At 39.9% G+C, this 26,050-nt stretch overlaps 1 protein-coding gene across 2 annotated transcripts; it reads left to right on the forward strand.

The window, feature by feature from the left end:
- Window positions 1-964: 964 nt before the first annotated feature.
- NAE1 (NEDD8 activating enzyme E1 subunit 1) lies at window positions 965-25,238 on the forward strand. 2 transcript variants are annotated; one of them, XM_007198060.3, is made up of 20 exons: window positions 965-1,102; window positions 4,283-4,386; window positions 4,475-4,535; window positions 6,264-6,294; window positions 7,064-7,135; window positions 7,376-7,455; window positions 8,060-8,169; window positions 10,173-10,282; window positions 11,161-11,223; window positions 11,620-11,683; window positions 12,329-12,420; window positions 14,407-14,466; window positions 14,560-14,693; window positions 17,068-17,143; window positions 17,383-17,422; window positions 18,685-18,771; window positions 19,270-19,362; window positions 22,645-22,759; window positions 22,845-22,894; window positions 25,003-25,238. In XM_007198060.3, exons 1-20 carry the CDS (start codon window positions 1,050-1,052, stop codon window positions 25,110-25,112), a joined length of 1,605 nt encoding a protein of 534 aa, XP_007198122.2. In that variant the 5' UTR covers window positions 965-1,049; the 3' UTR covers window positions 25,113-25,238. The 2 variants fall into 2 exon arrangements, with proteins under 2 accessions (XP_007198122.2, XP_057390749.1); XM_057534766.1 differs by lacking the exons at window positions 4,283-4,386; window positions 4,475-4,535; window positions 6,264-6,294 and having other exon boundaries at window positions 998-1,102.
- The last annotated feature ends 812 nt before the right edge of the window (window positions 25,239-26,050 follow it).

A 26,050-nucleotide genomic window follows, 5' to 3' on the forward strand; every position in this document is an offset into this window, starting at 1 on the left:
GAATCTTCATGTCCCTCCAGTCTCCTCTCTCTCCCCCTTCCTCATGGGGTAATCCCCTTCCTTGGCACCCATCCCCAAAGGGATGTTTCTTTTCAGGAAGTGGAGGGCTTTAAATTCCACCTTGCTTTTATGTTCTCAGTCCTCGTGACCTGGCCCCTGCTGTCCCTCAAACTTCTCCTGACCACTCCCTACCCTTCACCTAACTCCACACCACACCAAACTTTAGTGCCTCAGCCTGTCATGCCTTCTCTGCCTCCCAGGGATGACACCTGCTGTTCCTTCTGCTTAAAACATTCTACCTTGCCCACAACACGTGAAACATTCCTGGAGAGGGGGAGTGGGTGGGGTTCCTCTGCCCACCTCTCAGCTCCCCAGCTTCACATTGTCTAGTGAGTACTCGTTTACTGTCCCTCTCCTGTCTTGGGACAATGAACTCCCCTAGAACAGAGCCCAGGACTTATTCCTCTTTGCATCTGCATCCAGGAGCAGCTAGCTTTGTGATTGGAAACCTGCCCTAGTGTGAGCTTGTTGAATGACAGGATGGAAGAGATGGGTGAATAATAATGATCATAATAATGAAAGTTATTATTCAGACATGATTTTTTGTGAGTCTTGTTCTGTGTATTCAAAATCTCATTTAACACTAATAGAACTCTGTGAAGGAGGCTCATTTATCCCCATTGCACAGAGGAACAAACTGAGGATATGAGCGGTAAAGAGCAGATCTCACAACCAGTAAGTGGTTAAAATCTAAATCTGCCTGATTCCAAAGCTCGAGTTCCCCACAGCTACTGCGTACATAGTCTCGGACTGGCGGACTAGAGGAGCTGGTGCACTGGGGAGGACTAGATCACCAGCCCCCAGTCTGAGCTTTGGCCGCACACGCCTGGCGTACAGGCGACGCGTGCGCAGTGCAGTGGCGGCGCCCCCTGCGGGCAGCGCGCAGGAGGCAGCTGCAGCGAAAGGGGGCTTAGTGCGCCTGCGTGCTCGTGGAAGTGGTGGCCGTTCGCTGTAGTGGCCCAGCGGTTCTACGCGCGGCGGGCGCGGCCATGGCGCAGCCCGGGAAGCTGCTTAAGGAGCAGAAGTACGACCGGCAGCTGAGGTGAGCCAGGGCTCACCGAGTCGGGCGGGCCAGCGGGTTCCTCTGCGTCCGGGCCGGGGCTAAGCGAGCGGGCGGCGTGGTTGGGCCTCCCTCAGGCCTCCCACCGGGCTGGGCCGGGCCGTGCGGCCGGCGCTCAGGGTTCCGGCCTGGGGCCGGCGGTGCTTCTCGAGGGCCGGGACTCGCCTTCCCCGAGGGGCGCGCCCGCCCGCTCGCCACGCGGTGTGCAGGTCGAGGTGCACCGTCCCAGCGTCAGCCGGGTCACCGGGGCGGCTGCCAATTCCACCTCGCTGTGCTCAGGCTTCTCGTTTTGCAGAATGAGGGGATCGGGAATACCCCATCCCGGCCGCAGAGAGCAGCACCGAGTGTTAGGTATTGTTCTAAGCCGGAGCTGTCCACTAGAAATACAATGCTAGTCTCATGTAAACCACCTGTGTAGTTATATATATATTTTGGTAGCCACATTAAGAAAGGAAAAATAAACAGGCGAAAATAATTTTATCATGCAGTTTATTTTATTTAACCCAATATATCCAAAGTATTACCATTTCAACACATAATCAGTATAAAAAGTTATTAGAGATATTTAACATTTTTTTCCATTCTGTCCTTGAAATCCAGCATTTTACACTTCTAGCACATCTCAGTTTGGACTAGCCTTATTTCTAGTGCCCAGTAGCCACATGTGGCTAATGGCTACCTTAATGGACACTGCAGGTCTAAGCCATTGGGCTGGTTCTTGACTACTTCCTCTCCCATGCCTTTTCTCGTAACACTCCCCATTCCTTATTTATTGATTATCTTCTGTGTGTTAAGGCAGCAGAAGTAACACAAATGTTTGGCCCCCTTCCTTTCTGGAGCCCCCAAGCCAGAAGTTACAGTGTGTCCCTAAGGACTGGAACCCATTTGTACCTACAGCTTAGTGCTGTGTTAGGGGCTTTATGCACTCAATTCTGAGAGCAGCCTTGAAGGTAGATATTCTCTCTGCTTTATAGATGGGGAAACTGAGTCTTAGAGAAGTTCGGTAACCTGCCCAGTCTCCCATGTATTTGAACCAGGATGTAAACTCAGGTCCTTTTGGCTTTTTCAGAGCTGGTACTATCTGCTCCTGAGCTTCTGGGGAAAGAAGCAAGGTGGCAGAGCCCTTGTAACCAACTTGTGTTCTCTTGTAAATTCTTGGAGGTCCTTGTGTTTTGAGTGCAGATGTAACCATACATGACAGAGCTGAGAATATATTTTAGATTACTAAGTAACCGTGACAAAAAAGAATTTTTGCTGAGTCCAGTCCATTTAAGGACCAAACTTTACCTTTCATCGTGAGAACTGTTTATTGGCTTTGAAGTGTCAGAGGGAAGCAGTTACAAGCAAAGCTGTTCAGCCAGCTAGCAGTCAACAGGCCCTGCTTTCCTTAGGCCAGCAAGAGAATAGAGAGGATTGATTTCTTGTGTGGGCCATTTCTTGAAATATATTACCTAGAGATGCACCAGTATTCTTTTAGGCTTACTTTCCAACTACCCGGGTATCCATCAACCAAATATGTCAGGTGTCTTCTGTGTGCTCTACTTTCACAGAAAAAACAGACATTTCCAGTCTGTCTGGTTCTTCTAGGCTATTCCTCTATGCATTTGACAGCTATTCAGTGATCACTTATCCTGGGCAGGGCACTGTATCGGGCATTGGGGTTCCAGTGGTGAACAGAGGGAGTGGTCTGGACCCTTATGGAGCTTAGAGTGGAATGGAGAGATGGCTGTTCAGCAAATAAAAGACCAAATGAGGGCTTCCCTGGTGGCGCAGTGGTTAAGAATCTACCTGCCAATGCAGGGGACACGGGTTCGATCCCTGGTCTGGGAAGATCCCACATGCTGCGAAGTAACTAAGCCCGTGCGCCACAACTACTGAGCCTGCACTCTGGAGCCCACGAGCCACAACTGCTGAAGCCCGTGCACCTAGAGCCCGTGCTCCGCAACAAGAGAAGGCACCGCACCGCAACGAAGAGTAGCCCCGCTCGCTGCAACTAGAGAGAGCCCAGGCACAACAACGAAGACCAAACACAGCCAAAATTAAATAAATTAAATAAATAAATTAAAAAAAAAAACCCAAATGAGGCAGTTACAGTTGTGATATGCTCTGGAGGACATATGGGCTACATAAAAAGAGGGAATCTGCTTTAGATCAGGTGACAGGGAAGGCATCTTAAAGTCTATCAGTCCTCCAGGCTATGAAATTTTTCTAATGATTTGGGCTCCCCCTATACTAGTTCCTATACTGACAAGAAAAGATACATTAGTTAATAGGCTTTCTGGGTGAAAGTAACCAGGTTGGATCAGCTGTCATGATGCTTATTTGATCATGTACCTTGCCATGTTGACGATATGCTGGTGTGACAGGATATAACATATATTTCAGGTTATAACATATATTTCTAATCCTTATTACATCTTTCTGTTTGTTAATGTATGCATTTATTAATCATGCTATTAGAATGTTCATTGGGAATTACATTTTAAAGCACTCTTATTGAAGTCAGTGTGAAGGCTTTTCAGATGATAATTCAGTTTTCTTGGTAAAGCTTTTCTCACTCTTGCAGATGTCATGGTGATAAGTCCTATGTCAAGATCTTAAATATTCTGGATCTCTATAACTTAAGGAGAAATGAAATTGAGAATAATAGGTTTTAAATCTAAGGTACTTCTCAGGACTTTCCTGGCAGTCCAGTGGTTAAAATTCCACACTTCCACTGCAGGGGGCGCAGGTTCAATCCCTGGGAGGAGAACCAAGATCCCACATGGCCCACATGCCGATTGACACGGCCAAAAAAAAGAATAATAATAATAAATAAATAAATCTAAGATTCTTCTCTAATGTTAATGACTACAAAGACTTTCTGTTCTGTAAGTTATCTGGCTTGAAAAGAGTAATGGACTAGGAGCTGGAAGACCAGATTTTTAGTTCTGATTTAACCCCCCCCTTTAACCATGCCGGGCATCAACCTGTTTGAGTCTCAGGTTAGTCAGCTATATAACCCCCGTAACAACTCCTGCTGTTCCTGTCTCACATATTTGCCATGGTTGTCACATCAGTTATTCTATACAAGAACACTTTAAAGATCAAAGATCACGATTCAAATAAAGTTGTATTTTCATGAAAGTTTTTAAAATGTTAAATTTGTGTATTCTTTTGTAGGTTGTGGGGTGATCATGGGCAAGAGGCTTTAGAATCTGCTCATGTTTGCCTAATAAATGCAACAGCTACAGGAACTGAAATTCTTAAAAACTTGGTACTACCAGGTATTATAGTTTTGTGGTTGTAAATTTACTTCTTTAAGGTTTTGAGCTAGAAATATATATTCTTGACTGACTCTGTTTTGTCTCCCAGGTATTGGTTCATTTACAATTATTGATGGAAATCAGGTCAGCGGAGAAGATGCTGGAAATAAGTATGTTCTATTCTTTTCAAATACCTGCATGTTAGGGAAGGCAGTGCATTGTCATGGGAGAGCAAGGCCTTAATCCAAGCTTCAACTCCTCAATCAGGGTGACTTAACTTCCAGGTGGAAATAGCCCCTATGCTTAGGATCATGGCAAGGATGAAGTGAGTTAATATAGGTAAAAGTGCTAGCACAGTGTCTGGCAAATAGGCCTTTAGTAAAAGATACCCATCATTATTGTCTTTATTCTTGTTATTAATGAAAAAGGGTAGTCATTATTACTTTATTTGTGAAATCTGGATCCTTCCTGAGTCCTTATATTGATTCCTAGATGCTAGTATATAATTAACAATAATTGTATTTTTGGATTATAAGATAGTAAAAGCTACCTTTTGTTTGTGGTGTCTTCTAGGCTTAGTCCAGGTATGTCTCTTTCTACACTACACTGTCTGTAAAAATGCTGTTTGTTTTGGTTTTTTTTATAAATTTATTTATTTAATTTATTTTATTTTTTTGGCTGTGTTGGGTCTTCGTTGCTGTGCGCAGGTTTTCTCTAGTTGCGGCGAGCAGGGGTTACTCTTTGTTGCGGTGTGCAGGCTTCTCACTGCGGTGGCTTCTTTTGTTGCGCAGCACGGGCTCTAGGTGCGCGGGCTTCACTAGTTGCGGCACGCGGGCTCTAGAGCGCAGGCTCAGTAGTTGTGGTGCACAGGCTTAGTTGCTCTGCGGCATGTGGGATCTTCCCGGGCCAGGGCTCAAACCCGTGTCCCCTGCATTGGCAGGTGGATTCTTAACCACTGCGCCACCAGGGAAGCCCTAAAAATGCTGTTTTAAAGATGGCCTGTATATCATTCTTTAAAGATGATCATATTTAGACTTTCAGAGCATTCCCCAACTTGGATTTCATGCTTGCCTTTTCAGGGACTTGGAGTCTGGGATCTCTCACTATATTTGTCAGTAAACAACAACAATGAGTAAATAGAAGGGAAATCAGAATTTGGTTCATACTGAGCTTTGTTACCTTTTCTCTGGGTGGTAATACAAGTTTCACTACCACAACACCCTTTTATTGATATCTATAAAGAAAAAGTCCTTTTATCTTTGCTTACTTGGTTGGTTAGAACAGGGTGTAGTAAGAATGAGGTTTCTTTCTCTTGTGGAGCTGCTGAGCTTGTGCTCCAAGGGTACCTTGACTCTGATCAGCAGACTCAGATCTGGACCTTGGGGCACAACAAGGGTATGTGTGGGAGGAAGCCTGAATAAATCTGTTATAGTTACCTGCAAAAGCAGACTGTTCAATGCAGCATTTCCCAAGTGTGGTCAGTAGCTGTTAAATGGGCAAATGGATTCCATGGTCAAATGAGTTTGGGAAATGGGTCAAATGAAACTAAATATTTCTTTAGTGTAAGACTTTAATATCATGCGTATTACGTATATTATGAATTTCCAAGAGAGAATATAACATATGGTGTTTCCCACACTTTTTAAAGCCCGGGAACCCTTTTCTCTCAGAGCATTTTGTGAAATTCATGTTCTGTGGTACATACTTTGGGAAACATTGATTTATTAGCCTGTCTTTGGTTACAAGTTTCATCCAGCTTTCTTCCTCCAGGAAGGCTGTTACAGTCTGAAATTAAAATATAGTTTGTTTTAAACTATGAATGAAATGCACCTGGTATTACAAATAACCTTTCCTTTATAGTCAGAGAAGCCATTAAATTTGTTTTTATTCTATTTTAGTTTTTTCCTTCAGAGAAGCAGTATTGGCAAGGTAAAAAATCAGTTTGTTATAGAATATAGTTGTATTTGAACATCTAGTGATGCCACTATGTTTTGATTGTTTGAAAAGCTTTACTTTAAAAGAGCTGAAAAGCTTTACTTTAAAAGAGCTTATTATTCCTCTGAGAAAAAAGCTAATTATCTCATTTTTTTCTGATCTCGTAAATCTTTATATGCTTGGTAGTTTAAGAACTTAGAAGTACTGTTCGTGTTTTTATACTGTATCCTGTATTAAAACTAAATATTCAGTGATGTTAATGTTCAGAGGTTGGAGTATTTTGGTTAAGAAGATTTTTTTTTACCAAGAGTTAGTCAGAATGTGTCTTATTTTTGTATTTCATATTAAAAATCTTACAAAACCATATGGGTCAACTTAGTATAGTATTCTGAATAGAAATGACTGTTTCTTTAATGACTAATCTCTCATGTGCAGGACTGTAAATGTGGGAGGTTAGAGTAAGTCTCAGCTTGACTCAGAATCTCCCTGCCTGCTCTCCAGGGTTTTCTGGTCATTTGCCTAATCAGAAAAGTAGAGTGCAAGTAATGTAAGCATTTAAGAATTCTGAATAATGATGGTTTAGCTCTGTTTTAAGTAATACTCTGGTTTAGTCCCAGGTTAAACACTATGAAAAGCAGAGTTGTCATATCTATGTATGGAATTTGGGTTGTTTTACAGTGTTTTTGCCTGATCTGTAAATTAGGGGGTTACATTTTAACCAAATTTTTTTCTAATTCAAGTAAAATGTTTTGTTTTTATAAAGAACCGAGCTCAAGCCGCCATGGAATTCTTACAAGAATTAAATAACGATGTCTCTGGGAGTTTTGTGGAAGAGGTATATATATATATATATATATATACACATTATTATTTCTGGTCAGAAATTTAATTTTTTAGTAATTCAGAGTCCTAGGAATTTAGAATTTTGAATCTTTGTATATTTATGTTGAGAGTTGAATTATTTTAACATTGGAGTCTAGCATTTACCTCACTTGTTCTAAAGTAGCTTAACTGTTTCTGTCATCTTTAATATGATTGTGAAATTGTTGGATTTTCTTTCCCCTGTCCTATTTAGAGTCCAGAAAACCTTCTAGACAATGATCCTTCATTTTTCTGTAGGTTTACCATTGTGGTTGCAACTCAGCTTCCTGAAAGGTAAATTTTTAAGTTAATTTGTTTTTATTTTAATCTCTTATTAGATTTGCATAGTTTTGTTTTCTCTGCAGAGTCTGTGGTCTTTAAAATTCTTAAACTCCATAGAAACCTTTAATTAGAAGTGCTTGTAGATCTCCAGCACTAAAAAGATAGGGAAGAGAAAAATACTGAGATGTGAAACTTTAAAAAAAATATATTTAGAACAGTTAAATTGAACATTGGTTATTTTTTTAGTGAAAAAAAAAAAAACTAGTTAGAATTACTTATAGGGAGTGCTTGGCGCTGTATACAAAGGTTTTATAAATATTTTCTTCTTTATTATGGAAATGTTTAGGAGATGTCTTTCAGTAGCATTCCCCCTAATACAAAGGACTAGGTTTTCATATCTCTCTAGTCCAAAAGATATACTTTCTTTGAGACTGCAGCCTTGTGGAATTGCTTGCTTTTCAGCATATCTTTATGTAAATATGCTGTTTATGTAAATGCAATAGAATATATCTTTGCATTTATTATTTAGTAAGAAAGTTGCTTTATTTTAAAGCATTTTCACATTTGGCATGTTTCCATTTGCTTATGTTCTTATCTTTTGTGCCTTCTTTTACAGTACATTACTAAATTTAGCAGATGTCCTCTGGAATTCCCAAATCCCTCTTTTGATCTGTAGGACATATGGACTAGTTGGTTATATGAGGATCATTATAAAAGAACATCCAGGTAAAATTGTTGCACATATGGGGCTTCCTATTGGTTGCTTTAGCTATAATTTTAGGAACTTGACAATTTAGAAAGTCAATTTTAAATCACAGAGTAAATTTGTAGCAGCTCAACTCTGGTTACACGTTCAAAGTGGCAGTCAGAATCAGTAGGCTTTAATCTTTGTATTTCCTTTACTTAGCATTATAGAAGGATACAAAGCAGGAGATACAACAGGTGCAGCTTCTTCATCTTATTAGGAGGCCCAGCAGCTATGCAAATACCTAGCTTTTTTTGCCTCCTAACCTACATAGGGCATGTATGTCTGTCACAGGTAAGAGCCAAGGTATGTGGGTTACACTGACACAGAAAGGATATGCCACCTTTTCCCCCACCAGTTTTCTGTTCCATTCTCATACAGGCCTTAGGCTTCCCCAGTTCAGGTGTAATTGCACACAGCAAGCAAGGCATTTACCTAACTACTGTTCCAAGGAAACAGTGTTAATAGGAGACTGAACTCATCCATAGGCAGGCTTGCATCAGCTCAAGTCCCTTTATTTGGAAAATTTTAATCTTAAATCATCATAAAGTTTTCGTTCAGAACTCCTGCATTGCTCTGAGCCAGGTACTCTACTAGTGTAATGACAGTCATTGGCATTGGTAGCATCACTGAAAAGTGGTATCTGCTTGGGCAGCTAAGGAGTGGCTTTTGAGGATAAGTTTTTGGCAGTGGTGCTGGATCATTTAAAAGTTGTAAGTAGGAAAGTGACGAGGTAAACGTTTTGTTTTAAACCAGTCACTCTGAAACCCGGTGGAGAATGAATGGATTTGAAGGGGCAAAGATTAGAGACAAGGGTTGCTTTTAGGAGATTTTCAGTTGTCTAGGTGAGAGAAAGAGAGAGACAGAGAGAGAGCCCCTGACTGAGGGCAGATGTTATAAGGATAGGGAAGAGGGGGTAGATGGTAATGAAGGTTAACATTGCTAGTTGTGGGCTTCCCTGGTGGCACAGTGGTTGAGAATCTGCCTGCCAATGCAGGGGACACGGGTTCGAGCCCTGGTCTGGGAAGATCCCACATGCCGCGGCGCGGCTAGGCCCGTGAGCCACAATTACTGAGCCTGCGCGTCTGGAGCCTGTGCTCCGCAACAAGAGGGGCCGCGATAATGAGAGGCCCGTGCACCGCGATGAAGAGTGGCCCCCACTCGCCACAACTAGAGAAAGCCCTCACACAGAAACGAAGACCCAACACATCCGTAAATAAATAAATAAATAAATAAATAAAATTTAAAAAAAAAAGTATCCCTTGCTTTAAAAAACAAAACAAAACAAAAAAAAACATTGCTAGTTGTGTGCCTGCCTTTATGTGGATTATTTCATTTAATCTTTCCAAAATCCTTGTAAGGCAGATACTGTTTTACGTGCTTTTTACAGACAAGGATGCTGAGGCATAGAGAGATTAAGTTATTTGCCTAAGGTCACACAGCTAGCAAGTGACAGAATGGAGCCTAGTTCTAAACACTCACTGAAATTACACACTTTCCCATGCTCCCCTATGTGGAGAGCTGTGTGGGAAGTGACATCAGGATGTGTGGGGAGTGACTGATACTGGCCCAAGGAAGCTCGAAGTCAGGGAAGACCATCACATTTCTAGGGAAGAGGTCTAGGTAGATGGTGATGCTGTCTGTTGGAGACCACAGGCAGAGGAAGGGTAGGTTGTTGGGTGCTATCGGAACACAAATTTTACCTATTTTGATCGTTTCCAATTGTAATAACAAGAAAATTCTTCACTAAAGGAATCTTGATTTTACTTTTATTAAAACTATAGTCCACTTAAAATTTGTGCATTTAGTAAAATATAAATTTATATGTATATGTAAATTTAACTCAGTAATGAACAAAACAGTGAGAAAAACCTGTAGGCCCTATGTCCATTTAAAAATTACAGATTTCCTAAGTTCCTATAATGTATGTACTGCCAGCAGTATTGGTAAAGAAGTAAGTCTTTTGGAATTATTTGTTTCACAGTAATAGAATCTCATCCAGATAATGCATTAGAGGATCTACGACTGGATAAGCCATTTCCTGAACTGAGAGAACATTTTCAGTCTTATGATTTGGATCATATGGAGAAAAAGGTTGGTAGTGTGTGTGACCTTCCATTTATAGGTATACTTAAAACTTTGTTTTTAACCTAAGGTTTTTGAATTACAAAGTGAGGAAATATTATAAACCTCCATAGTCCTGTCATCCAGGTCACATAATAACATTGTACCTAATTTGTTTTAAATAAATCTATCTTTCCCCAAAATTTAAAAACTTTTTTATTGAAGAAAAGTGCATTAACTGAACATATCTGTGTAATCAACACCCAGGTCAAGAAATTGGACATTAACATATCCCAGAAGCCCTCTTCATGGCTCTTTCCTAAACAAATAGATGTACTTTTTAAAACAGTTTGAATTTGGGGTGGTGTTTGTTGAAATTGACACCTCTTAAAACTTATTTTTAGTGTTTGAGAATTACCAAGGCAACTGCATATTTCATTATAGAAATAATGATATTTATAACAGGCCATGTAATTTAAGGCATATATATATATTTTTTTTTTTTTCCTGACTACACATTAATTAAATGCAGGTATTTGGTTCATCAGAAAACACAGAAAGGATCCCTTTTCCTTAGTCTAGGTTTGGTATCTGAAATCAAGATACTTGAGCTTTGTTTTTGGGTGGCAGTCCCTGAGACAGTTTTCTTAATGGTAAAATGGGGACAATCATAGTATATACCTGCCTGATTAGAATTAAATTGGACACTGCCTTCAAAATCTTTGTAAAGCAATTTTTGTTAACCCAGTTCATTTTCCTTCGCTCATTATTCCACATATACTGAGAGATGTAAACATTGTTGAGTAATTGAATTTAATAAATATTGTTGAATTTGTTGAAAATGATATGGTATAGTGAAAAATAATGTTAACTAATACTGATATTTCCTTTGATTCTTTTATTTTTAGGACCATAGCCACACTCCATGGATTGTGATCATAGCTAAATATTTAGCACAGTGGTATAGTGAAGTATGTCCTTTCTTGAAAAAAGAAATTCCATATGTGACTGTATTTTTTCAGTTTATTATAAAGAATTTCATTGGGGGGGGTGGGACATTGATTTTTTTTCCTTATGTGGTTATAGGGCAGCTGATTTAAACTGCTAATTTAAATCTAGCAGTTTCTCTTTTGATACTGATGTTTTTATTAACAAAATGAAGTTTGAACAAATGTCATTCTGAAACTGGCAGTGGGGAATGAATGTAGAGAAATGGCCCACAGTTTCTGTTTTCTATCAAGTCAGCTGATTTCACCGAGGTATAGATTTGCTGATGAAATCTCATATGGATAGGGGGAAACTGGACTTTCAATTTCCATATTTTGAGTTTTTACAACTAGATTAAAAATTTTTTTAACCCAATTTAGACAAATGGACGAATACCTAAAACGTATAAAGAAAAAGAAGACTTCAGAGATTTGATTAGACAAGGTAATATGGGATGTGATTAAATGTATAAAGTTTGAAAAGCATATTGCTTGAAGCTAATGTTTATTGGATTTCTGTCAACACCTTTGTCAGATGATGCCATCATGAGCTTTTTTTTTTTTTTTTTTTTAATTTGGCTGCATTGGGTCTTCGTTGCTGCACGTGGGCTTTCTTTACTTGCGGCGAGCGGAGGCTACTCTTCGCTGCGGTGCGCGGGCTTCTCATTGCGGTGGCTTCTCTTGTTGAGGAGCACGGGCTCTAGGTGCACGGGCTTCAGTAGTCGTGGCTCGTGGACTCTAGAGCACAGGCTCAGTAGTTGTGGCGCATGGACTTAGTTGCTCCGCAGCATGTGGGATCTTCCCGGACCAGGGCTTGAACCCGTGTCTCATGCACTGGCAGGTGGATTCTTAACCACTGCGCCACCAGGGAAACCCCCATCATGAGCTTTTATGTTATTTTCCTCGGGAGGTTAAGGAGCCACTCCTTGTGTAGTTTTAAGAATGAGTAGTGATTAGCCATATTTCTTCTTAAGGTTCAGTATCCAATCCTCCCTTCAGAATCTGACAAGGTTATCTCCATAATGCTGGGGGGAGAGAAAGAATGAAAAGAAAAGGGCCATTGTCTGCTAATCAATTTCTATTTTAATAGGAATTCTAAAGAATGAAAATGGGGCTCCGGAAGATGAAGAGAATTTTGAAGAAGCTATTAAAAATGTGAACACAGCACTAAATACAACTCAGGTATTAAGAGCTGCTGAGGTATTCACAAATGAAAGGTGTTTTCTGAAGTCCTCATATGTGAAATAGTTGATTTTAGATTTAATTTAATATTTCTCAAATTGTAGAGTTGGTTAGAAATTAATATCTATAATACAGCTTGAATATTCTTTTAATAAGATTCTGTATTGTCCTTGTTAAAATGGATCTCAGTGCTTCAGCATATAATTTGATACAGTGATTTATATAAATTAATTGTTTGAAGTACATGATTTGTGAATAATAAGTGTTTGGGCGTAGGACTTATATAATGAAGGTGGTATTTTGCTGGTCCAAAATAGTGTTGCCTGAAAAGTTAAATCTTAACCCTGCTTTGCTTTTGACAGTAATTATTTGGATATATTGGAAGATGTTCTTAATGACATTGTATACCTTAAAAATTACTTGGAGGATAACCTAGTTTAGATGCTCTTTGTTTTGTTGTTGTTTTGTTTTTGAATTCTGGCCAGTGAGTTTTTTGGGGAACTTTGGAATAATACAACTGGTAGTATAAGTTAGAATTTTATTATTATTTTTTTAATCTTTTTTTTTTTTTTTTTAATCTTTTTTTGGCTGCACCACACAGATTGTGGGATCTTAGTTCCCTGACAGGGATTGAACCCGGGCCCTCAGCAGTGAGAGTGTGGCGTCCTAACCACTGGACCACCAGGGAATTCCCAGAATTTTCTTATAATTTAAAACAGGAAAAAATGCTACCTTTCAAGTTAGGAGAGCACTCAAGGTGTCATTACATACTTTTTGGAGACAATGAGGTAGTGTTGCTGAGTGATTAAAAATGTGTGCTCTGTGAATCACACAGTTTTCTGGGGTGATGAAAATTTTCTGTGTCTCAGTTGGGGTGATGGTTAGAAGTATGTGTATAGTTATCAAAAAACATTGAATTGTACATTTTGCTGAATGTAAAATTTACCCCAATTAAAAAATACAAGGTTCTCATGGTTGGGGGACAGTGAACTAAGCAAACAGACAAATGTACCAGGTGCTGTGAACAAAATTAGAGTAGAACAAAGGGGTAGAGCGTGATAGGAGGTCTGGGATCAGGAGGGGCCAGGGAGACTCTCAAAGAGATGTGTTTAAGCAGAAGCCTAAGTGAAGTGTCATGCAGAGGTCTGGAGGAAGAGCTTTTCAGGCCAAGGAAGCACATGTGCAAAGGCCCAGAAGTGGGATGATGCTTGGCATTTGTTCAAGGATCAGTATGAAAGCCACTGTGATTGGAATGAAGTAAACAAGGGGGAAAGAGGTGGGAGGGATTTAAGTTTGGAGAGGCAGAAAGGGCCTGATCATAAAGGCACTGCAGGCCACTAAAGTGTTTTGAGCAGGGGAATGGAGTGACCTGATTTATATTTCTAAAAAAATTATTCTGGCTCTTGTGAGGACAAAAGACTGTAGGGGACTGGGAGTGGAAGCAGAGCAGTTAGGAATTACCAGTAAGAAAGTTCTTTTTTCCACACAACAGTAGAATCAAAGCCTAAGATTTCTATAGTTTTTATTAATGTATGATGTTCTTGCTAGCATTAAAAGTCCTTAATTTAACTATCTCGTTTTTGTCAGAGTGGTTGTCTCTTTCAGCAGTCACTAATTAGGATGTAAGGGTTTCAGATTTTTGCCAAGATGGAAAAACATGAAGGACTACAAATCTAGCTTGGTATTAATGTCTGTTATCTTTGTTCTATCTTCAAATATGACTATAAAAAGATTTACTTAGGTTCCTTCTTTATGATGTAAGAGAATAGGTCAGTCTTTAATGCTAACAGCAGTGGGCAGGAGGGGACTTTCTTCCATTCGCTCTTTCCCCAAAAATCTCCATCTGGTGGTGATTCTGAATAAAAGTCTAAGTTTGTATTTGAACTTGTTTGGAAAATTGCAGTGAAAGTTAAAGTGGGCAGTGAAAATAAAAGTGAACTTATATTAATTCTTAGTATAAGTAAATGTTTCATGTTCCTTTGTTAGATCCCAAGCAGTATTGAAGATATATTTAATGATGATCGCTGCATAAATATCACCAAACAGGTAACAATAACAAAAAAAGTAAAAATAGTGCCACCTTAACCTTTGGGTCAAATTCAGATGTCACTTAATATTAATTTTTTTTGCTTCTTTTAGACTCCGACATTTTGGATATTAGCTCGTGCCTTAAAGGAATTTGTGGCCAAAGAGGGTCAAGGAAATTTACCTGTTCGAGGCACAATTCCTGATATGATTGCAGATTCAGGCAAATATATAAAACTGCAAAATGTGTAAGTCACCTGTTTTCAAACTATGTAGTAGAAAAATCAATCTGTTTATATTAGAGATGAACATATTTTATCAGTCTACCAGAAATCAGAAATCAAATGGAAACCTGTTATAATCTTATCACTTTAAAAATAATCTAAGGGACTTCCCTAGTGGCGTAGTGGTTAAGAATCCCCCTGCCAATGCGGGGACACAGGTTCTATTCCTGGTCCGGGAAGATTCCACATGCCGCAGAGTAACTAAGCCCGTGCGCCACAACTACTGAGCCTGTGCTCTAGAGCCTGCGAACCACAGCTACGGAAGCCTGCACGCCTAGAGCCCGTGCTCCACAACAAGAGAAGCCACTGCAATGAGAAGCCCGCACACCGCAACGAAGAGTAGCCTCCACTCGCCACAACTAGAGAAAGCCCGCGTGCAACAACGAAGACCCAATGCAGCCCAAAATAAATAAATAAATTTATAAAAATAAGCTAAAAAACTTAGGGGGCAGATTTTTTTTTTTTTTTTAATTTTTATTTATTTATTTATTTATTTATTTATTTTTGGCTGTGCTGGGTCTTCGGTTCGTGCGAGGGCTTTCTCTAGTTGCGGCAAGCGGGGGCCACTCTTCATCGCGGTGCGGGGACCGCTCTTCATCGCGGTGCGCGGGCCTCTCACTATCGCGGCCCCTCCCGCTGCGGGGCACAGGCTCCAGACGCGCAGGCTCAGCAGCTGTGGCTCACGGGCCCAGCCGCTCCGTGGCATGTGGGATCCTCCCAGACCAGGGCTCGAACCCGCGTCCCCTGCATTAGCAGGCAGACTCTCAACCACTGCGCCACCAGGGAAGCCCAGATTTTTTTTTAATATATTTTATTTTTAAGAATAGTTTAAGTTCACAGCAAAATTGAGCAGAAAGTATAGAGTTCCCACATATCCCCTGAGGGGTCAGATATTGTTTTTCATATTTCAAGATAAAACCTAACATTTGAGCACTTAACTCTGTGCTATCAACTGTTCTATGTATTAACTAATTTAATATTCACAACAGCCCTATGAGAGAGATACTATTATTGTCCCAGTTTTACAGGTGAGAAAACTAAGACATAGAAGAGGTAATTTTTTCAGGGTCTGACAACTGGGAAATGGCAAAACCAAGACCTGAATCTATGAAACTCACCTCTGTACTCTTAACCATGGCCCTATACTCTCTTTTATCTGTAATTTAAAACTTTGAAGTCTTTAGTTTTGATAAATTTTTTGTCATTAATTTTCATAATTTAAAGAGTTCATGACTATAGATAGACACCTGCTATCCAGGTATCACTAGCCTGAACCCAGGTAGATTGTCATAAGGACAGGTCTCAATGGATATTACCCTTGTGTACTTCGGGCATGGTGCTGATGAATCCAGGGCCACCGGCCTTGTTTCTTTAGGGGCCAGATAATGACACACAGAGGTCTCCGTTCCCTAGACAGATTGTACTCTTCATCTCAGTCATTCTCTAACACATCTTTATTGCCCTAGCCTAAAAGTTCAACTACCTAAAACTTGGGAAAAGTCAGTTGAGGACAAAAGAATTATGACCTCATATCAGAGGTAGTCAGCTTTAACACATCATCTCTAGAGGTGAATATGTAAATAGACTTAAAGAAAAGTTTTACATGAATTTGTAGATGGACAGTTTTGAAGTATTTAACTTTCCTTGGATTTGACTTCAAGGAGATTGTATTCTTTTGCAACATATTTTGTTAGGTCCTCTGTCAGAGAAGCATGGATCATGGATCTCTCTAGGAGGGCAGTTTTTAAGTTAGGTGCTGTTAATTATTGAGGGAGCCTAGGTTATTAGTGGAGTCCAAGAATCCATCACCAACCACTAACAGGTGCTGGTAGCATTTCCATGGCATTGTCACATTCCATGTGTTTTCAGATCAGTATTTTTTCATGAAAGGGAAAGACATTTTTTGTTTGATTCATGGTGATATTTAAATTTGGTAATTAATTAATTAATTATTTATATTTGGCTGCTTTGGGTCTTTGTTGCTGCGCACAGGCTTTCTCCAGTTGTGCCAAGTGGGGGCTACTCTTCGTTGCAGTGCGCGGTCTTCTCATTGCCGTGGCTTCTCTTGTTGCGGAGCATGGGCTCTAGGCATGCGGGCCTCAGTAGTTGTGGCACGTGGGCTCAGTAGTTGTGGCTCATGGGCTCTAGAGCTCAGGCTCAGTAGTTGTGGCACACGGGCTTAGTTGCTCCGCAGCATGTGGGATCTTCCCAGCCCAGGGCTCGAACCCGTGTCCCCTGCACTGGCAGGCAGATTCTTAACCACTGTGCCACCAGGGAAGTCCCCAAATTTGGTAATTTAAATATTCGTTAATAGTAGCTTTTTGTTGTTCTTTTCCAGTTACCGTGAAAAAGCAAAGAAAGATGCTGCTGCTGTGGGTAATCACGTTGCCAAATTGCTTCAGTCTATAGGCCAGGTAAGCTGCTGGGCACACTGCCTTTGATGGACAGTACAGCTGCATATAGGCCTGATTGCATCATGTAACTCCAGCCAGAAAAGGCTTAGAGAGAAGGTGTGGCACTGGCTCAAAGCTTCTTTAGAGGGGTCCTCACTTGCCTGCTAATGAGAAGGCCTGTCATAGTGATGGGCTTTGTGCTGCACCCTCTGTTAATCTGCTTTTATACTGGAGAAAAATCTGCATTTATCTCTTTACAGGCACCAGAGTCCATTTCAGAGAAAGAATTAAAATTACTCTGTAAGTCACCTTGACTTAATTTCCTTATTTTGTTTGATAAAAATGTGCCATGGGAAATGTTCCCAGCAATTTTAAATGGTTGAAATTAAAAATTTTCCATGGTCTCAGTGGTATTGACATAGGTAATTATTGGGTAAGGTTTTTTTTTTCTTATAATAAATGGAGAGGGTATTCTAAGACTGGTCAGAGGTAGAGCATATTTATCTAATGCTAAAAAGACATGAAGATCAATTAATTGAAAATTATCAGTAATACAGAATTATTTTCAGCTTACTAATTTTAAATAACTTGGGAAAGTTTTATCTGAAGACTTTGGGTGTGAAGTCTTGAGTCACATGTACATTGACAGTATTGGTTTAAATAGTAACTTTGATCAGTGTTAAAGGACTGTGATAGAATTAAGAATTTTGCCATCTAGTTTCAGAGTGGCTAGGCTCCTGGGGTCTTCTTGATAACTCCTGAGTAGGCCCAGAGAATTTAAGAGTTAGTTTAAGAGTAATAAAAATCTGTTTTACATGCCATCTGAGGATTTTTCCCTGTAGCTATGACCCCTAGTTTCTGCAAAAGTCTATATTTTGTATGTTACCCATCCTTAAAATTATTTATCCAAATTATTCATTTTAAGACTCTCCAACATGTTTGTTTAGGCTTAGTTTCAATGTTTTGTTCCACTACTAATCTTACACCGTGTTTATGCATTAGTGTTTGTGCTACTAGATTATATGATACCAGCTTAAAAGCTGGATGTGTTGGGTATTTGAGAGTTTATTATTCTGGCCTCTATTGGGATATGTTTGAAAATTTCCATAATACAAAGTTTTTTGCTTTTTTTTTTTTTTTAAAGCCTTACATATACTCAGAGCACAGTATGTATAACACTCTCCTTCAGTACTGCTTGTCCATAATAATGATAAAAACTACTATTCATTGAGCCCTATCAGGTATTCTGCTTGGTATGTACTGTACACAGTTACACTTTTGGTCCACAGAACAGCTCAAAGGTAAACAATATATCTCCATTTTACAAGTGAAAACTGAGGCTCAGAGAAGTGCCATCGTCTATGTAGTCAGTGCTGAACTGGTTGTAATGCCAAGGACATGAATTTAAGATAACTTGTGTTCTGATGCCGTCTCTGCTAACTATTAGAACCTTTTCTTCATACTTCCATGTCTGTAAAGAGGATACACAGAATTTCCTGTTCTTAATCGGGATAGTCATGTATCTTAACCATTTACTTCCATAATGTCTTTTCTGTGTTCAGGCAGCAATTCTGCATTTCTTCGAGTGGTGAGATGTCGATCCTTAGCTGAAGAATATGGCTTGCATACAGTTAACAAGGATGAAATTAGTAAGTAATAACCTTTTGATGCTAGGTTATTAATTAATTCTAAGGATGTAAATATTTTGTGTATAACAGAATGTATAGTAGAGTGTATGGTGATAACATAAAGGATAATGTAAATATTTATACTCTAAATTTTATTCTATAAACCTGTCCAAGAACTCGTAATTTCAAATATAAAACTTAATATATACATACATGAAATCCTATTTAGGTCACTGAGTAAGTTGTGTGATATGTAGAAGAGCTAAAGTCAGCATAATACTACCTTAGAGGTTATGTGACCATAGCTAATAGTCCATAAGACCATTGAGTTTTATCTCAGTAACGTATCTCCCTTTATTTTATAATTATTTATCATTTTCTATTTCATTGTCACAAAATATTTAAATTTTATGATAGAATTGCCTTGTATTCTGAAACTTGAGTATATAGTAAATTCAGTCCTTCCTTGTTTTTATGTCATGAATTACACAAATTATACTGAAATTTTTTTCCTTTCAGTTTCCAGCATGGACAATCCAGATAATGAGATAGTATTATACTTAATGTTACGGGCTGTTGATAGATTTCATAAACAACATGGTAGATATCCAGGTAAGAATAGCAATCAAATTATCAAATACAATAAAATCTTTTTTTTTGGCCGCACAGCATGGCTTGTGGGATCTTAGTTCCCTGACCAGGGATTGAACCCAGGCCACAGCAGTGAAAGCTCTAAGTCCTAACCACTGGACAACCAGGGAATTCCCAATAAAATCTTTTTTTTTTTTTTTAATTTATTTATTTTTGTCTGCATTGGGTCTTTGTTGCTGCACGCAGGCTTTCTCTAGTTGTGGTGAGCGGGGGCTACTTTTCTTGCAGTGTGCGGGCTTCTCATTGCGGTGGCTTGTCTCTGTTGCAGAGCACGGGCTCTAGGTGCACGGGTTTCAGTTCTTGTGGCGTACGGCTCAGTAGTTGTGGCACACGAGCTTAGTTGCTCTGCGGCATGTGGGATCTTCCTGGACCAGGGCTCGAACCCATGACTCCTGCATTGGCAGGCAGATTCTTAACCACTGTGCCACTAGGGAAGTCCCCAATAAAATCTTAAATAAATACTTAAATAGAATGAAATCTTAAAGGATTCTTGGGGTGTTTGCAGTAGTGATGCTTGAAGTCACACTGTAAACAATTTACACCTGGTTCGTCTCAGTGAGGAAATACCATTTGTTTTTTAAGTGTAAACAGTTGCAAGTAGTGTTTGATTCAACACAGGGGACTGTTTGTTGATTGCATATAGGATAAAATTTTTTCCTGTCAATTTGTACAGTTTACTCCTAAGACTCACACTGAGTTTGATATAGTGGAATGAGAAAGCCACAAGAAGTATGCCTGTGATTTCTGAGCTCAGAACTCTGAAGAAGTTTCTTTGCTCAGTATCTATTTTTTGTTATCTGTAAATGTAGTAATTGGGGAATTGGCATATGCTCAAAGGTCTTCAGTTGCCCAGGATATCTTTATTAAGATGATAATTTTAATTGTGCAGGATTATTGCATAGCAGCACCTTCTGGGTGTGTCATAAAACCTGTTGCCCCAACTAATGTAGTATACCCACTGAGTTATAATCTTAATGACAAGCTTACCAGAAAAGGAAAAGGAATAAACACCAAATATGTATTGCTTTATTTGTATTGTTTGCTTAGAATGTATTTTTGGTTATCTCTTGCACAACCAACCATCCCCAAATTTAGTAGTTTAAAACAATCAATTTTTCTGTCTCATTACTTTGTGGATTGGCTGGGCTCGGTTAGGCAGTTCTCACTGGGGGAAGGGGATCTCACGGAGTTGCATGACGCCTGGGGCTGGAGTCATCCAAGAAGACATGCTCACTCGCGTGTGTGGCACTTTAGTTGGGATATCCGGAACTGCTGTGGGGGGAGCGGGCGGGTGCTGGTCAGGCCTCTCTCTCCACATGGCTACTTGGGGCTTCCTTTTAGCATGGGAGTCCTAGATTTCTTACATAGTGGCTGCCTTCCCCAGAGTTAACATTCCAAAAGACCCAGGTGGAAGGTACAAGGCTTTTTACGACTTGGCCTTGGAAGTCACAGCATCACTTATGTCATGTTCTGTTGGCTTCACAGGGTCACATTAGATTAAGAGCGGAAGGGGGAACCACAAAAGGGCACGAAGAGGTGTTCATTGGGGAGCCATCATGGGAGATTAGCTATTACATAGAGCACAGGCTTTGGAGTTAAACCTAGGTTCAAATCCAAGTTCTATCACTTATCGCTTGATCTCGGGTGAGTCACTATTTCCCTCCAAGTCTCAGTTCTCTCAGTATGGAAAGGTGATAATAATAACTACTCTATTAGATAGTAAGGGTTAGATACGTGATGTATGAAAATCACTTAACATACTGCTTAGCTTTTTTTAAGTACTCAATAAAGGGTAGATGCTACTATTTTGAGAAGGAGTGATAGGTTTTTTTTTTTATTAATTAGTTTATTTTTATTTTTGGCTGCGTTGGGTCTTCATTGCTGCACAGGGGCTTTCTCTAGTTGCGGCGAGTGGGGGGCTACTCTTCGTTGCGATGCGCGGGCTTCTCATTGCCGTGGCTTCTCTTGTTGCAGAGCACGGGCTCTAGGTGTGCAGGCTTCAGTAGTTGTGGCATGCGGGGTTAGTAGTTGTGGCTCGCAGGCTCTAGAGCACAGGCTCAGTAGTTGTGGCGCATGGGCTTAGTTGCTCCGCGGCATGTGGGATCTTCCCAGACCAGGGCTCAAACCCGTGTCCCCTGCGTTGGCAGGTGGATTCTTAACCACTGCGCCACCAGGGAAGTCCCGATGATAGTTTTTAAACTAGAGGGGTTAAAAAATAAAATAAACTAGAGGGATTTAGTAATACCTGGATATTATGGCAATTACATTTTTCCTTCTAGTAGTAATAATAATAATAGCTTACCTTTGGAGACATTATAGTTTAATCATTAAGAACTGCTTGGGCTCATATCACAGTTTTCCTACTTATGAGCTAAGTAACTCGGGCAAATAACTTAATCTGTCTGTGCCTCAGTTTCCTTATCTGTAAAATGAAGATAATAATAGTGCCTACTTCATAGGGTTGCTGTAAGGATTAAATGAATTAATATTTTAGATGGTGTTTAGAACAATGTCCAGCATCTATTAATGCTCCATAAGTGTTACCTATTATTATAGTTTTATATGTGTCATTTAATCTCCTGGAAATGGGTAATAAACGCTATAATTTTTTTTTTAATTTATTTATTTATGGCTGTGTTGGGTCTTCACTTCTGTGCGAGGGCTTTCTCTAGTTGTGGCAAGTGGGGGCCACTCTTCATCGCGGTGCGCGGGCCTCTCACTATCGCGGCCTCTCTTGTTGCGGAGCACAGGCTCCAGACGCGCAGGCTCAGTAATTGTGGCTCACGGGCCCAGTTGCTCCGCGGCATGTGGGATCTTCCCCGACCAGGGCTCGAACCCGTGTCCCCTGCATTGGCAGGCAGATTCTCAACCACTGCGCCACTATAATTTTTATAAAGGGTATAAATAGGACATTACTTTCTCATTCATTCAGTTCTATCAAATAATTATTGAGCACCACTACGTGTCAGATACTCTTCTAGATACTGGGTAAGGAGCACTGAACAAAGCAGATTTGTCAAACTCAAATTTTTAATAGATTTTAGACGGTTTCTTTGATTGTTATAGATTTGTGATAGTTGCAGATATTAGTCTCAACTTTACATTATTTTTGTTCTTATTTCAGTTTTACACCTTAATGTTTTGACTAGAACACCTAAAACTGGATTAAATAAAGGAGATAGCCAATAATTTTGAGTCACATATTTACTTTAATGAAAATTAATTTACATATATATATTTTAGGGGTATCTAACTATCAAGTTGAAGAAGATACAGGCAAGTTGAAGTCTTGTCTCACTGGCTTCCTTCAGGAATATGGATTATCCATAATGGTGAAAGATGATTATGTCCATGAATTGTGAGTATTTTTTTAGGGAATGCAAGAGACAATACTGTCCTGTCATAAGGCTAATCTATGTTCATGTCTCCATCCTTTCCTGTAGTTGCCGATATGGAGCTGCTGAACCACACACCATTGCTGCATTCTTAGGGGGTGAGTTCCAGAGATGAGAAGACTGTCACCTGTTGTTATATAGTACAGTATGAAGTTTTGTTTTCCCAGCTGTTTTAACTAGGGAGGTCAGTGAAGCACAATGTTATATTGAGTTTAGATTATTTTGGTAGCCCCCAAACTGGTCTCCCTGCTTTCCATCTCTCCCACTGCTGTCCATTTTAAACTCCTGAAGAGTAATCAGTCTTTCTAAAGCATAGCTCTGATTGTGTCTCTCACTTAACTAACCCTCTGACCTGGCAGTACACACATATACACTACAGTAGTCCTCGGAAAATAAATCCAGAGTCTTTCATTTGACATTTAAAACATTCTGTGTTCTGGTTTTACCCAGCCTTTCTGGCCTTGGTTTTTTCAAGTTACTTGCTTTTCCCCAGACATGCCCTTTGATTTCCTGCTCCTTGAATCTTTACCCCACTCTGGGCCCATTTGCCTTAAGTCTCCCTGTTGCCTGCATGTCTAAAATCTACCTGTTCTTCAGGACCCAACTCAACAATACCATCTCTTAAAAAAACTCCTTGGAGCCTGGAAGTTTGAGGTCAGGGCCAGCATAGTTGGTTTCTGGTGAGGCCTCTCTTCGTGGCTTGTAGGCAGTCACCATCTTGCTGTGTGCCATAACCTCTTCTTTGTGCAGGAAGGTGAGGAGGCTCTCTGGTGTCTCTTCTTATAAGTATACTAATTCCCATCATGAGGGCCCCACCCCCATGACCTCAATTACCTAATTACCTCCCAAAGACTCCAGCTCCATCTCCAAATATGGTAACATTGGGGGTTAAGGCTTTAACATATGAATTTTGGGGGACATGCATTCAGTCTATAACATGTGCATTCTATAATCATTCTGTACAAGTCATTTCTTTCAGGTCTTTGTTTAAGTATTATCTTCCCTGTGAGGCCATCCCTGATTCCCTGATTTAAAACAGTCCCTCCTCTTGCATCATATCCCCCTTCCTTGCTTTTTCTTCTTAGCACTTAGTCACTTGACATTTTACTTATTTGTAAATTCTCTCTCCCTCACTACTGAAAAGTAAGATCCATGAGGATAAGGATTTTTGTCTTTTGTTCCCTGCTGTATCCCTAGTGCCTAGGACAGTATCTGGTACACTAGAGTCTCAAATTTTATTGAATCAGTGAATGTGAAAGCGGAAGCTTCAGATTATAAAAGATGAAAACTTGTTTTCTTGGTAGTTTTTTTTTTTTTTTCCTGCTGTTTTGTTTTGCATAGTAACTTTAAAACTTGTTACTGTTACTATATACTCAGACTGTTACTGAGTATAGCAGTCTTGGTATCTAATATAGATCCTTTCCAAATTACAGATATTCCTTTACCCCCCTTTTTTAAAAAAATTTATTTATTTTATTTATTTATTTTTGGCTGCATTGGGTCTTTGTTGCTGCACGCAAGTTTTCTCTAGTTGCGGTGTGCGGGCTTCTCACTGTGGTGGCTTCTCTTGTTGCAGAGCACGGGCTCTAGGTGCCCGGGCTTCAGGAGTGTGGCTTGCGGGCTCTGGAGCACAGGCTCAGTAGTTGTGGCACACGGGCTTAGTTGCTCTGCGGCATGTGGGATATTCCTGGACCAGGGCTCAAACCCGTGTCCCCTGCATTGGCAGGCGGATTCTTAACCACTGCACCACCAGGGAAGCCCCTTTACCCCCTTTTTATTATAAAACATGCTTAGGGTAAAATTCAAATGCAACAGAAGGGTATCCTTTGAGAATCCTTTCTGCCTATATTTAGCCTTTAAAAAAAGTGCAGTCATGCATACTACTGTTTTGACTTTTTCTTGCTTAATATATTTTGCCAGTCTTTTTAAACCACCATAATTTAAAATTCTTCTTTCTTTTAAACTATGGCATAATACCCTAGGGTGTGAATGTATAGAACAAAATTTTTATTTCCTTTAATAACATAGTTATAAAAAATTGTCCTTTGTTTTGATATGACTCAGTAAGTTATGTCTGTTTTGGATTACTTTTTTAAACATCTTTGGTTTTGGAAAGGAAAGGTTTTCTTCACAGAATTGAATATTTTTATAGAACTCTTGAAATTTACCTTTTTCAAAGATTTGCTTTCCTCCTTTTTCCTTGCAGGAGCTGCTGCTCAAGAGGTTATCAAAGTAATCACCAAACAATTTGTAATTTTTAATAATACTTACATTTATAGTGGCATGTCACAAACTTCAGCAACTTTCCAGTTGTAGAATAAGTACCCTATAGTGTGTTAATGATTGAAACTGTAATTGCCTTCAGGTTGTGCTCTAGTCTGTAAAGTTCTGCTAAGGGAGAACTGTTGTTTCCTTAATAAATATTTTTCTCATTTGTAATAATGTAGTCTTGTTCTTTGGGGAGCTGAGGTGGAGGGAGGAAGGAAACAGTTTTCTCAGAGAATAAAAGCTATCCATTTCTAACTGAGTTCATTATTTCTGGCTTGCTATTTCAAAGTTACTTATCATAGAAATGTCTTGTATGGACTTCCCTGGTGGTGCAGTGGATAAGAATCCGTCTGCCAATGCAGGGGACATGGGTTCGATCCCTGGTCCGGGAAGATCCCACATGCCGTGGAGCAACTAAGCCCGTGTGCCACAACTACTGAGCCTGCACTCTAGAGCTTGTGAGCGACAACTACTGAGCCCGCGTGCCACAACTACTGAAGCCCACGCGCCTAGAGCCTGTGCTCTGCAACAAGAGAAGCCACCGCAATGAGAAGCCCGCACAGCCCGCACACCACAACGAAGAGTAGCCCCCGCTCACCACAACTAGAGAAAAGCCCACACGCAGCAATGAAGACCCAATGCAGCCAAAAATAAATTAAAAATTTTTTAAAAAAAGGTCTTGTGTTACATTAGAAATAGCTTAAAATATTTTTTCTTATAATCTTAAATAATGAATTTAAGGCACGGGCAGACTTTAGCTGTGGACATCTTAATACCATCACTGTTTGTTAAAATACAATTTAAAAGGGGCTTCCCCCAGGACATGGCAGCAACCTCAGTGTCCATCGACAGATGAATGGATAAAGAATATGTGGCACATATATACAATGGAATATTAGCCATAAAAAAAATTGTTATCTGTAGTGAGGTGGATGGACCTAGAGACTGTCATACAGAGTAAAGTAAGTCAGAAAGAGAGAAACAAA

Source organism: Balaenoptera acutorostrata, chromosome 19, assembly GCF_949987535.1.
Source record: "Balaenoptera acutorostrata chromosome 19, mBalAcu1.1, whole genome shotgun sequence".
Lineage (NCBI taxonomy): Eukaryota > Metazoa > Chordata > Mammalia > Artiodactyla > Balaenopteridae > Balaenoptera > Balaenoptera acutorostrata.

Bases quoted from the DNA above. Each gene is read 5' to 3' on its own strand.
- NAE1 (XM_007198060.3), top strand. From the start codon at position 1,050: ATGGCGCAGCCCGGGAAGCTGCTTAAGGAGCAGAAGTACGACCGGCAG. The intron at 12,421-14,406 runs GTATTAAGAGCT...TTCCTTTGTTAG, and splicing joins CAGCACTAAATACAACTCAG to ATCCCAAGCAGTATTGAAGA. The intron at 17,423-18,684 runs GTAAGTCACCTT...TTCTGTGTTCAG, and splicing joins GAAAGAATTAAAATTACTCT to GCAGCAATTCTGCATTTCTT.